General features: G+C 41.2%; 1 protein-coding gene across 1 annotated transcript; it reads left to right on the top strand.

Moving 5' to 3' along the window:
- The first annotated feature begins 418 nt into the window (after window positions 1-418).
- Window positions 419-11967, top strand: LOC308326806 (hatching enzyme 1.2-like). The gene is made up of 10 exons (XM_080779840.1): window positions 419-450; window positions 1014-1090; window positions 1333-1369; window positions 5299-5337; window positions 5688-5834; window positions 6370-6487; window positions 7349-7527; window positions 9878-9959; window positions 10968-11095; window positions 11734-11967. Exons 2-10 carry the CDS (start codon window positions 1028-1030, stop codon window positions 11736-11738), a joined length of 798 nt encoding a protein of 265 aa, XP_080635966.1. The 5' UTR covers window positions 419-450; window positions 1014-1027; the 3' UTR covers window positions 11739-11967.
- Window positions 11968-14188: the final 2221 nt, after the last annotated feature.

Raw genomic sequence — 14188 nt, 5'->3', positions numbered from 1 at the left:
AGACAAGCTGTCAGCCAATTTCATTGGGAAAAAAATGCTGTCTGTATTACACTATACACTATTATACTTATTACACTATTACATTTATTACACTTATCGGATTGAGGGAACATATTAGGGAATAGGGTCTGTTTTGGAATGGGACAAAATAGGGCTGAGGGAACATAGGGTCTGTTTTGGAATGGGACAACATAGGGCTGAGGGAACATAGGGACGACCCCGAAATACGTAAGCTGCAACCATGAGAACCGTTTCTGAATTCGTCTATAAGTTTTATTCCTGGAAAAAAAAGTCTTCTTCTTCCTCCTCCTGCTGTTGATTGACAGGTTGAGTCATCAGCTCCACACCCTGTGGAGTGAGAAGAACTTCCCCCCACTGGTAGTAAGGTATATAACACCACACACACACACACATACCAGTCACCTCACCGCACACAGCACCTGCCCGAAGGTAAGATGTACTCTCCTCTCCTCCCAGTCTTACTTTTGACAGCACATTTGAAGTAGTTTTAGTCATATATAGTCTTTTGACTAAAAGTCTGTGATATTTAGTCTACACTTGATTTTATTGACTAAATTGTATTTTGTCGAGCCTTGGGGGCGTCGTAATGGCTGATTTTGCACTTGGTTGAATGCTGAAAATAGCAATTTAAAAAAATGCTATTTTCAGAGTGCAGCCAAACCTAAAATGACTTGTCTTTTAGTTCTACTGGATCTCTTATCCACTAGTATATTTAGTCACCATAGCTTAGTTATTTTTTGTTTTTGTCAGTGAAAAAAATAAATAATCAATGAACATTTTTCATCATAGTTTTAGTCGATAAAACACTGTAACACCGTTAGGACAAGTGCTACAAAAAGTATGATCTATTATTATCTCTAATCTCTAATATCCCTATCTAAATTACATAATCTTTAATATCTTTACCTATATTCAGGTATATAATCATTAATATCTTTAACTATATTCAGGTATATAATCAATTAATCATTAATATCTTTAACTATATTCAGGTGTATAAATCATCATGACTTCACTTCACGTCTTCATTATTCTCTCTCTGACTGGGACCATATATGGGCTTCCTCAGGTATGAACACGCACACACACTTGCCACATGCGTACCTCTGAAAACAAAACCTTTTCGCTGAAAATGTGTATTTTTTGCGAATATTTCCCCAATAGGGATAGGGAAATGGGGTTCAATAGGTTAATGTAATAATAATAATAATAATAATAATAATAATAAATGTGTGTGTGTGTGTGTGTGTGTGTGTGTGTGTGTGTGTGTGTGTGTGTGTGTGTGTGTGTGTGTGTGCGTGTGTTTTTCAGAATCCAGCTGCTAGAGATATCAGAGAGGTCGCTGCCGGTGAGTCTAAACATCATAGCTTTATATATATCATGCTATTAACTTAGGATATAGAAACTTTATAATAAATCATAAATCATGTTATTACATTTATAACGTATAATAGAAACCTTATAATATGAAATTGATAATTGACGGTGAGGTTTGTCATGAGTCGCTTTACTGGACTCAGTTATTGTACTTCATTAGAGTTACTTAGCTCTGCTCTCTGTTCTGATGGTCAATGTTTGTCTCTAATGTGGACAGGTGTGAGGGCCCAGTCATCGTTGCTTTAATGAGGGCCTGAGCACTGCACCAGTTCAAAGCCCTGTTCAAATTGTAAAGAATATTCTGTAAAACTTTATATTATAAGGTCGCCTTTATAATGCTTTATTAGCTCATTTATAATGCATTATAATGTGCTTATAAGGCATTATAACACTTGTTATAAATGTTTGTAATCATGTATAACAACTTATAAGCACGTTTATAACATAGTATAAGTGCTGGTCATAATGCATTATTATGCTCAGTGGAACAGCACATTATAACTATTATATAACTTTGGTGGTTATAAAGGCACAGATAAGTGCTGTAATGTCTGTCATAATGCATTATAACCAATTTTGTTTATTAAATGGAATAATGTCTCATAAACATCAATAATATGATATAGCATATTATGCAAAGTCACTTTACTTAAATTCAATTCAATTCAATTCAATTTTATTATAGTGTCAAATCACAACAAGTTGTCTCAAGACACTTTACAACCAACAAAGATCCACCCAGAGCAAGCAACATTGCGACAATGGTAACGAAAAACTCCCCTTTAGGAAGAAACGTCAGGCAGAACCCGACTCTAGGGTGGGCGGCCATCTGCCTCGACCGTGTCGGGGGGGGGGGGGGGGGGGGGGTAGAGGGAGAGAGAGAGAGATAGACAGAGAGAAAAGACAGAGAATAGGCAGGTGGGCTCCGTGGAGGGGTCTGGTCCACATCTGGTCCAGGTCGAGCTCTGTGAGGCCGGGTCCAGGTCACACTTCTGGTGGGCTCCATGAAGAGGCCTGATCCACGGTCACACTCGGCAGTCAGTTGGGGGTTAATATTAGAGGTCCACAGAACTGCGACGGGGAGGACGAAAAGAGACTCCGGGGAGAGATTCCCCGGATGCTGGATTAGTGGCAGGCCTTACTGGAGCCTATATAGTGTATATTACAAGTACTGCTGGGAGACAAACCCACACAACAATGTACGACCATGGTATCCAGCTAGACCCGGAGACAAGTCTGGCCATAGGCTTTGTCGTAGAGAAAGGTTTTCAACCTTGTCTTGAATGTGCAGAGCGTGTCAGCCCCACGGACCGAAGCCGGGAGAAGGTTCCACAGCTGCGGTGCCTGGGACCTAAACGCCCTGCCTCCTATTGTAACTTTTGATATTTTTGGAACAGTAAGCATGTTTGCATATTGCAAACGCACTGCTGTTCTATTTGGTTTGTAGGGATCAATGAGATCCTTGAGATATTGTGGTGCCTGACCATTGAGGGCTTTGTAAGTGAGAAGAAGAACTTTGAACTCTATTCTGTATTTGACCGGGAGCCAGTGTAGGGAGGCCAGTGAAGGAGTGATATGGTCTCTTCTTCTGGTACCTGTCAACACACGCGCCGCAGCATTTAAAGGTCACAAAGTCATGCTAGGGTATTATAAAATGAAACAACAGCTTATAACCATTAAAGAATGTTGCCACTTTACTTAAAGGTCTCAAAGTACTGCTATGGCATATTATTGATGCTTATAAGTTATAAGACATTATTCAATTTAATACACATTGGTTACAATGCATTATGACACAGACATTACAGCACTTATCTATGTGCCTTTATAACCACCTAAGTTATGATAGTTATAATGTGCTGTTCACAGAGCATAATAATGCATTATGACCAGCACTTATAATATGTTATAAACACGGTGGTTATACATGATTACAAACATTTATAACGAGTGTTATAATGTCTTATGAACACATTATAATGCATTATAAATGTGCTATAATGCATTATAAAGACGACCTTAATATAAAGTGTTACCAACATTGCAGAACTTTACACACATTTCAATGGTCTCGAAAGGGGCATCAGATACTGCATGATAATCATATAGTGTTTCTGCATGTTAGTCATCTGATTGCAGCTCCCTGGTCATTACTCTGCTGGTCATTACGTGGTCATTACGTGGTCATTATGGTCATTACAAGCTCATAGCGCGGCACTCGTGCCACGCTGAGCTTGTAGGTCTGCTATTTTTGAAAATGTGTAAAAATGCGGCACAAATCTTTGAATATATATTCTTTCAGAGCAAAGGTTTTTAACTTAAATCTTTGCTTCTGAGAGGTCCCTGAGACAACATATCTTCAGATGGGGGTCGAGCGCTGAATTCCGTTAAAGACAGATATTTCTTTCCCCCATAAAACATGATCATCAGCTACCGGTATTTTTATTCTAGGAGGAAGGGTTTTTCAAAATTACTTTTGAAATATTTTCTTTAAAAATCAAAATGTGTACAGAAAGTGTTAAAATTAATTTTATTGTGGCCACACCCACCGGTTCATTAAGTATACCTGGTTTTCACCTATGGCCCCCCATCTTTAAATAGGGCTTTGCATTGAATAGATCTCTGCTTGTCTTGCTGCCTGCTTCACATCCACTGCTGCATAGCTCTCATATGATGTGGCTTAAAGGACCACTTCACCACTTTTCAACGTATGTTCATATTATTGGTCCTCACTAATGTTCATGATAAAATACTACATTAACATTTATTTTCCTACTCAGTCTGTTTGTCATAGGAGGGCTGTGGGCAGTTCAGAAACCCGTCCACCAGTGACATTTTAGGCTGATCTTTTCTAAACAAGATATATTTTTTAACTATTTAGATTTTTATTATCGTGAGAACAATGGTTTCCATTTTCACATTGCAACTTTTCATGAATAGAAAGCCTGCAGTTTCTATTAGCTTGGATTCCCTGTCGATGATGTCACTGTGAGGACCAATTATATGAAGTAAGGTTGAAAAGTGGTGAAGTGGTCATTTAACAAATTATTTAAAAAAATAATTATTTTTTTGTGGAAATGAATGGCTGGAAAATGGAAATTGAGAGTTTACATAGTGCGTGGTGCATGCATAAACTTTCCCTAATGATTATTATCTGGTTCCAGTATTAATTTATGATATATTTTCTCTATTATTAAGGTTTATTTTACAGTCAGTTTCTATTGGTGGTGAGGAGGGGGGCGGGGCGGGGGTTGCGAGACATGGACAGAGCATTTCTGGGGGTCCCCAGCCAAAAACGTTGAGAACCCCTGCTATAGAGCGCCGCAGTACCGCCCCCATGCATGACGATGTGATACCCAGAAGTTAATTCCCCGTTCATTTTCCCTTATAGGCTTTTCAAATAGTATTCCCACACCTCTTCTGATTGGCCGATGTTTAATAGTTACTATGTTTTGCTATAACTTTTCAATGGTTTGTCGTATACAGCCTTGTGAGTCGCGTCACTTGATTCGCTTGAGAGTCATTGTCCTTCATCGAACTCCAAGTTACCTATCCCCACCCCCTATTCTTATTGGTCGATATATCATAGTTTATTTTTTTTTGCCATAATAATAATGCATTTATTGAGTCATGAGTCACCTCACTGGACTCGGTTGAAGATCTTTATCCTTCATTAGAGTTACTTAGCTTAATTTGCTTCTGGTTATTATTGGGAGCGATTGGTGCAGGCAGTGAGGAGCTACGGCAGTCACAGTGACACACAGACACACATTCAGACAGACATTGATTGAATTATAGTATGATATATATCTTCTCTGTGTTTATATCATTATAACTGTCTTCTGTGTTTATATCATGACAATTATAACTCTTTGTATGAATCCGGTGACATCACTGAAGATGTGGGTGATATCATTGAGACAGCAAACACCAACCTGGGTGAGTGAGTCAACATTTGCGTTAAGTGTCAAAGTGTTCTTGAGCAAGACTCTGAACCCCCATTCTCTCCCGATGTGCAGGTTGGTGCCTTGCATGGTTTCCTCCGCCATTGGTGTGTGAATGACCGAATGATGTTAAAAGTGCTATATAAATAATACTATTTATGGCTGCTTAAAGGAGACAACATGGCTGCTTAATATGTGTTGTGTGTGGTGTGTATATCACTGTCTATATCATGTTGTGTGTGTGTGTGTGTGTGTGTGTGTGTGTGTGTGTGTGTGTGTGTGTGTGTGTGTGTGTGTGTGTGTGTGTGCGTGCGTGCGTGTGCGCGTGCGTGTGAATGTGTGTAGGTCGTTCCAGAGGTGACCCTCATATCATGTTTGGTGACATCGCCATGTCAAACAGCAGGAACGCACATCCGTGCACATCGATGGGATGTCTGTGGCCAACGAAAAACGGCAAAGTGTTCATCCCTGTGTACATCTCTAGTAGATTCAGTACGTTCTGATTGATTGATTGATTGATTGACAAGATTATTAAAATGACCAAAGCATGGCTAATAATAAGCCTTATGCCTTCAGTTAACTAATTTACTGGCATATATATTTCCTGCTGCATTTATGCCTTGCAAAGTTTTTTCAGTGCATACTGTTATTTTGAAGGAAAGACCTTCCCGGGCCGTGAACAATCTTATTTTAATTATCCTGAAACATATTATTTTGTAATTGCGATCAGCGACACTATTCCAAAGGAGCTACTGGCCAATCACACCGCATCCTTGCATGAGCGGTATAGGCTTTGGGATGATGCGGGTGCTGCATGTCCCTTCGAATAAAAGATTAAATGCACACTGGACCACAATGTAAACGTGATTAGTTTGAATGGCCCCGCATCTGCAGCCACAGGGGTCAATAGTGTAAACAGCAGGGTCAAAGGTCCTACAGCAAACGGACAGACACAGATATGAACACACATAGTCATGTAAAGGAGCGGTGAGCACCGCTCAAAAACTATAATTGTCTCCCTTTGCAGGCCGTCGGGAGAGAATCACCATCATCAGAGGGCTGCTCAGCTTCCATCGATCCACATGCATCCGTTTTGTGTGGAGGAGGAGACATATAGACTATCTATACTTCTTCTCTGGGAATGGGTTAGTACACACACACACACACACACACACACACACACACATGCACACGTGTGGGTGGGGGTGTATGGGGTGGGGGGGAGATGATGGCGGGTGGGGTGGGGGCTATGTGGTGGGTATGGTGCGTTTGTTTGGGTTGGGTTGTAAACTCTAAACCAGTGGTTCTCAAACATTTTCATATCAAGGACCCCCATATGAAAATATTTTCTGCTAGGGAAATGTTTTGAAGATTTATCAAAATGTTTCGAAAATAGCCCAAGCTCAAGCTCAAGATGGGCAGTAATGGGACACGTTTGTGAGCTTGTAGATTGGCTATTTTCAAAGTGGTAAAATGTTCCATATTTTGCTGTGGACTGCCTGGAACCTCCTCAAGGACCCCTTGAGGTCCTCAGACCAAACTTTGAGCATCATGCAGAGGGCGCTGTTTTTCCTTTATGTTTTCAAATTGCACTTAAAGGGGCATTCCACTCATTTTCAACATTTTACTGTTGTGTGGAAATAATAACAATAGTTTCCTAGAACTGGAGGTCTGAAAAAAATCATTAACATGGTGAATCAGATCTTGATGATGTCATCAAGATGTGATTCACCATGTAAATTATTTTTTTCAGACCTACAGACATTTAGTTAATTATATGTGAGATTAACAGTCCGACACGCATTTATCCTATCCAAAACACAAACCGAAAACGGTTGCAAACTAACCTTCCTGTGAGGTTAGTTTGAACCTGTCATCACGGGTAAGTTTTCACTGCCACAGGTTAGTTGTTACCTGCCACGCATGTCAGGAGCGACGGTGTTGTCAGACTAATGCTGAGTAATGCTGAGTGTTAGTCTAACCAACGTATGCACACCACTGTATAGGTGCTGGTCATCCCTGGGCCGCCAGGGAGGCTATCAGCTGATCTCTCTACAGAGAAGGGGCTGCCTCTACCGTGGTAGCATCCAGCATGAGGTTCTCCACGCTCTGGGCTTCACACACGAACAGAACCGATCCGACAGAGACAACCACGTCACCATTGTCACTGAGAACATCCTACCAGGTAACCAGAGATCAATACCATTATTACCTATATACTAGCCTGGTATCAATACCATTTTAAATACCTTTATAGACTGGTATGAATACCATTTAACTGCCTCTATACTAGCCTGGTCTCAATACCATTCAACTACCTCTATGTTAGCCTGGGAACAATGGTGCTAACACACACCAAAATCCTTTTTAGCGGTGCTGGCCCACGGGAGAGAACTTGTAGAGGGAATCTTGAAACAAGTGGCCACACACGCCAATAGCCAGAGTGCCATATATTTTATTTAGGACAGCAGGTAGACAGAATCCAACGTTTCGGCGGTTAAGCCTTCATCAGGGAATACAGAGCACAAAATGATTCACGCTTAAATATGGTGCCAGAGAGTCATGCAACCAATCAGAAGGGGTTAGGGAAACATAGGTTAAATAAGACCAGTCCCTGTGCTATGAGAAGTAGGGATAAAGGTCATGTGTTGTCTCAAGTTCAAGTACAGGAGGAGTTACCTAAAAAATTACTATTACTTGTCAGACAGACCATTAAATACATCTGAGAAATCCAGCAGATATACAGTTATGAAACGAAGAGCCATGCAACAGTAAATATATATACTACACAATTAAATACATTCAATATAATCAGATATATAAAAAAACTATATTCAAAGATATATGTGTGTTAAATACAAATTGATTGAGCCTGGAGTATATACAGTAGGTAGGCCACCTGCAGGTGAAAAGGGGAAAGAAGGCAGTCACATTAAAATGTACAAAAATATTGTAAATGTATTTTGTTTTTACAAAAAAGATGGGTCTATATTAAGGCCAAAAGGAGATAGTGTTTTTAAGGACTGAATCCAAAAAAGCTTTGCATTTTAGCAGAAGCTGATCAATCTCCCCTCCTCTTCTAGGTACAGACACTTTTTCTATCCCTATAGTGTAGAGAGGATACCGGGTGGTTGGCTTCCACAAAATGAGCGACAACGGGGTGTCATATTCTTACACCGAATAGTACTATTATATTACAAAATTAATTAGGCTATATTAAATGTATTTAATTTAGTAGTATATTTTACTGTTGCATGGCTCTTCGTTTCATAACTGTATATCTGCTGGATTTCTCAGATGTATTTAATGGTCTCTCTGACAAGGCATTGATATTCCAGAGCCTCTCATAGTAATTTTTGAGGTAACTCCTCCTGTACTTGAACTTGAGACAACACATGACCTTGATCCCTACTTCTCATAGCACAGGGACTGGTCTTATTTAACCTGTGTTTCCCTAACCCCTTCTGATTGGTTGCATGACTATCTGGCACCATATTTAAGCGTGAACCATTTTGTGCTCTGTATTCCCTGATGAAGGCTTAACCGCCGAAACATTGGATTCTGTCTACCTGCTGTCCTAAATAGAATATATGGCACTCTGGCTATTGGCGTGTCAAGACCTCGGATAATGACTAAAACCCGACTGGACGCGGCGATTGGCCGCCACAGCTGTCAATCACCCCCGCTGCCCCCCTTTCTTTCTCCTCCGGCCAGTGGGAGGTGAGCCTTGCGTCACTTGACTTTAGTAAGGAAGGAAGTATTAGTAGGCGTACACTACGTACTCCTTTCTCTCTCTCTCTCTCTCTCTCTCTCTCTCTCTCTCTGTGGACCTGCTCTGTGTGGGACACAAGTGTCTTGTTCAGTTTCTTTTTTTTTTTTTCTAAATTTTTATCCCACGATTTTGTAACCCAGTTTTCTTTTTCACCCAGTGCCAATTATCTAATGTAATCCTGGGCGCTACACTTCCTCTGCCAACCTGGGGGGGCAGCGGACTGACCTCATACCTCATTCTCCTTGTTCAGTTTCTGATGCTGAGGTTGATATCATGGGGACAGTCTGAACATTTTCTTGCTGACTTTAGGTCTAACAATTTGGTAATTGCAAGCATTAGTAATACCAGCAGGTTGCAATATAATAGTCTTAATTTAATTTAAGGTGAAACAGTGTTTTTCCATTAAGCGGGAAGAGTAGGTTGACTATGTCCTCCCGGTGGAGGCTCCATTTATGTGAGACGTCGGACTAAAACAATAAAAAAACGTAGTAGAGACAATAATAATAAAACAACGAATGAATGGATGAATAAAATTAATAAATTAATACATACATTAATTAATTAATTAAGACATTTTGTCCATAGGGATGTGGATACAAACAATCTAGTATATACTTTGTATGAATATGTCATCGTCTGATTGTTCGTTTATAATGAGATGGCTCTGTCTTCTGATTGATTCTGGTGGTAGGTGCTCTGTGTTCTGATTGGTTCTGGTGGTGGGTGCTCTGTGTTCTGATTGGTCGGCTCTGCTTCTCTACAGGAAGGGAGCGCAACTTCCATAAGGTGGATACCAACAACTTGGCCACACCCTACGACTACAACTCTGTTATGCACTACGGCAGGTGAGTGTGTGTGTGTGTGTGTGTGTGTGTGTGTGTGTGTGTGTGTGTGTGTGTGTGTGTGTGCATGCGTGCGTGCGTGTGCATGCGTGCGTTTGTGTGCGTGTGCAAACGCTTGCTCTGAATCAATATTGACTAGCAACTCGACATCTGACCTCAAACCTCAAACCCTTAGATCTCCATACATGGATATATGTCAGAACCTGTTCATTCCATATGTTGATCGTTCCCTAGCCTCGGTACCAGGCTTTCATTTTTGTTGGTGCAAAAATTGAAAGCCTGGAGGAACGCATTGGCCGCTCTGGTCTAAAAGTGGGAGTCAACCCTTCCGGGTGGGCGTCGCTCCAAATGATGTGACGTAGCGCTGCACTAGGGGGGAGAGGAGGGGCCGGCGGTGACGGACAGATCGATGAGATCCAATCAGGGCGTGCGCAAATCTCAGCTGCGACCCGCCCCTCTAGACCAGAAACCTAACACGTTAGCTCAGGCTAATCGTTCCCCCATCCATCCTTCCTCTTCAATGTCTCCCTTTTGACTGATACCTGTCCATTCAAACTCTAGATGGGCCTGCCCCAAAGATATTAGTGCAGCTGCGCCTGGCAGCCGGTGAAAACTAGAGTTCTCAACAGGCCCAAAAATGAAGGCCTGGCCCTCAAGAGAATGTCCCTGCTACCACCCTTAGATCTCCATGGAGCTGACCTGTGCTGACATTCCATTATGTTGATCTGACCTCATCAAACCCTGTACACTCAAGACACGCTCCACATATAGCCAGTACAGAATTCATTCCACCCCCATGCCAAAGCGCCAGCGTCTGCTGTCACCCAGGCGGATGCGTGCACGCGACCAGGGCGAGGTCACTTCTCGCCCTCAGGCGTCTTACTGGTAATACAAGTGTGTGTGTGTGTCTGTGTACATGTGTGTGTGTGTGTGTGTGTGTGTGTGTGTGTGTGTGTGTGTGTGTGTGTGCGCGCGCATGTGCGTGCATGTATATGCGTGGGTGTGTGTCAGATATACTTTTTCCAGAAAGCGGGGACAGCTCCCTACCATTGTTGCTAAGCCAGACGCCAGTGTCCCAGTAGGGGGCGCCAGAGAGATGAGCAGCAACGACATCAGCCGTGTCAACAAGCTCTATTGCAGTGAGTCACATGGCCACCAGGGGGTGCCAAGAGAAAAGCAGAGGACAATGTCAAAAAATCTAAATAAAAAACTACTACTACTACTAATAATAATAATAATAATAATAATCAGGTGAGGTGACCACCGAACTACAACATGACGTCACGGGCCAATCAGTAGAGGTTTGCTATCTTCTGGCCAAGCGCTTAAGCTTATTGGCCAAGCTCTCCCATCGGCATGTAATTGGTTAGCCGATTTGCTCGTCTACATACGTATGATGTCTTCATATTTGGCAGAATTGACCTAATGTTGACCTTTCATTGTCAATGGCAAATATTGAGACGTGTGGGGACAAGGTTTAGTGGACATTTGACCTAAATTCCACTTTCATGATGGCAAATCTTGAGACATGTGAGGACAACCGCTGTACATAGGCGCCCCTCAAAAAGGGAGGTGCTGGGATGAGCGGTGAGTCGCTTATCACTGTGGCCTTTATTACATCACAGGTTTATGTGTGTAATACAGTATGTGTAAAGAAATTAGTGAATAACTATTTTTTTCAGTTTTCTTTTTGGATTCCCCATGTTCTGAAGATTACAAAATATATAGTTTTGCTAATCTCCACAAATGTTGAACAAAAGTATATCTTTGTTTACAGGTTAGTCCTTCTTCCTGAACTGAACAACCTACCATGCTGTCCTACTGAGAAACCTACCATCATGTCTACTGAACAACCTACTGATGGAAATATTTTGTTTACTTGTTTATGAATGATTTAGTGTTCCATCTACCGTTATATTTACCCTTAGCAGCCCATAGTCATATCATTAATTGTAAAGCTCTGAACCCTGCTCTCTTAACAGCGTCGTGCTCTCGGCACAGCAGATAGTTGACCCTGTTTTTAAACCTTGCCACTTATTCCTTCCCTCATAACAGACATTTTAGATAACACTTGAATTTAGATTGAATAGTTTATTAGACAGAATGCCTTGTGTTTACCATCCTAGGCGCCCTTTCCCATATTTCTCTGTCTCTATTATGGTTCCCATCCACCATCTCCCCCGGTCTTTACCCACATCATTTAATTACAATGTTTGATAAGGTTGTGGGATAGAATATTCCAATCCAATCCAACTTTACTTATAAAGCACATGTATAAGCAACATAGTCGACCAAAAGTGCTGTAGGCTACAGTAGGCATAACAATACATAAAAACTCCCAAACGTCATCAGACTGGTTCTACAGGAAGGGCATCATTTGGAAGGAAAGACTCATCTTGAAGAAATCTCCCGGCCGGCAGAGGCCACTGCTCTCAACCATTATAAACCTTTGGCATGGGGTATGGCTATGGGTATTCTGATAAGGCTGTATTATAAATAGATCAACCATCTTGTCATCGTTAGGAGACATGTTCTATCTCTGCTTTCTGTAACTCCATTCTATCTCCTCAATATACGTATAAGCATTTGAAAACTCATACAACTGGCTGTCGTCTCAATTTCTTGCATTGTGACTCACTCAGTTGGGTTTTTCCTATAAAGTATTTTGTACTGTAGCCCCAAGTCCATATACTTTATGTCCTATTTGTTTTGTTCAGAGTTCATTTAGAATGGTATTAACGTGTTCACTTCAATGCAACATTGTTCTGTCACTTTAAACACGATTTCTGCAGGTGAGAGTACAACCTATGTTGAGTATTTTGTTGAAATGTAATTGGTTTGCTTAAGGGTCATGTCACTTTTACTGCATGGTGATTTACTGTGGAATGGGAGGAAAAGGCAGGACAAGAAGATAATGAATTTAATATGAATGCATTTATTTATATTGCACCTTTCCAAACAAAGTTATAAAATGCTTTACATACGGGGCAGCAAATAACAATACAGGTTAAAACTGTATACATAGATCAACAGTTATCAGTAAAATATTAAAATCTATTCTAAAGCTAACAGGTAAAGTAGTGTAGGATGGGTGTAATGTGATCGTGTTTCTTTGTGTTTCTTTTGGGTTCGTAGTCTGGCTGCAGAGTTCTGAGCCATTTATAGGCGGGGAATAGATTTTTTTTACAGAGGCCAGAGCAGACCAGTTACAGAAATCCAAATGTGATTAAATACCTTTTAAATGTCTCCAGGTGATAAAAAGGATTGCGCTCTGACTGGAAAGAGAGGGGAGAAGTGAGTGAGAGAAGCATTAGAAATAATTCAGGCTGTATGGCTTAATGACCCAGGTGCTACACCCGCTTGCTATATTGAGGCCCTGGAAAGTGCCTGGAACCCCTGAGTCTGGTGAAGACTTGTATTTTGCCTTCAGGACCTTGCACCAACAAAAAAGGTGAAAATCTGTCTGACTTCTTGAGAAGGTTAGAGCGCTCACTGACAAAAGTAGTGCAAAAGGAGGGCCTCGCTAACCACAGAGCCGATTGTGCGCAAATCGACCAACTCATAAGATGATGATGAACTTTATTGCAAACACTATAGGTCCATATACAAAACAAGATGCAAAAACAAACTATAAAACATAGAGATAGCCTACATACCAGACTATTTTCACTCCATGCAATCCATAAATTAAAATCATATAGACATTGCCTCCAGTGTTTCCAAAAGCAAGAGGAGAACATTCTATCACTCTGTGTGATCCCTGTTAAGGCCACGATCAATACATTCACAAAGTGGGTACATTACTAGTCACAAACATTTCACTTGCACTGGCTCATCTTGGGAGTTTCAGAAAGTTTCTAAAAGCATCATTCTACAACAGGTGGTTAAGAGGAAGCAATCTGATTGGTTGAAACAGCCTTCAGTGATTCTTGCGGAACTCGACTTTGTCTCGTTCGACTACTAATAATCACGTTAAACAACACTCTCTCGTGTAATATTGCTTAATTATATTAACCTGACGCTGCCAGATCCAAGAAGCTTGCTACACAAGTTTGTTTCACAGCTTATTGGGATCTGGGATATCGGGAGCCAATTCGATGACGGGGCCGTTCCTTTTTTTCAAGATACTTGGTAGACGATTGGATGGGACCGTCTGTCTATCACCGTTTGGGCGTGCAAACACAACGATTAAAGATTGATACTACTGGCACTAACAGTAGTATCTAACGCCT

The sequence above is a fragment of the Protomyctophum bolini genome (genome assembly GCF_963924005.1).
Source record: "Protomyctophum bolini genome assembly, chromosome: 13".
Classification (NCBI taxonomy): Eukaryota; Metazoa; Chordata; class Actinopteri; order Myctophiformes; family Myctophidae; genus Protomyctophum; species Protomyctophum bolini.
This window is presented reverse-complemented; position numbering and strand designations above follow the sequence as displayed.

Excerpts from the sequence above, each read along its gene's own strand:
- LOC308326806 (XM_080779840.1), top strand. The coding sequence starts at position 1,028 with ATGACTTCACTTCACGTCTTCATTATTCTCTCTCTGACTGGGACCATA. Across the intron at positions 1,370-5,298 it reads TATCAGAGAGGTCGCTGCCG|ATGTGGGTGATATCATTGAG; the intron begins GTGAGTCTAAAC and ends ACATCACTGAAG. Across the intron at positions 9,960-10,967 it reads TCTGTTATGCACTACGGCAG|ATATACTTTTTCCAGAAAGC; the intron begins GTGAGTGTGTGT and ends GGTGTGTGTCAG.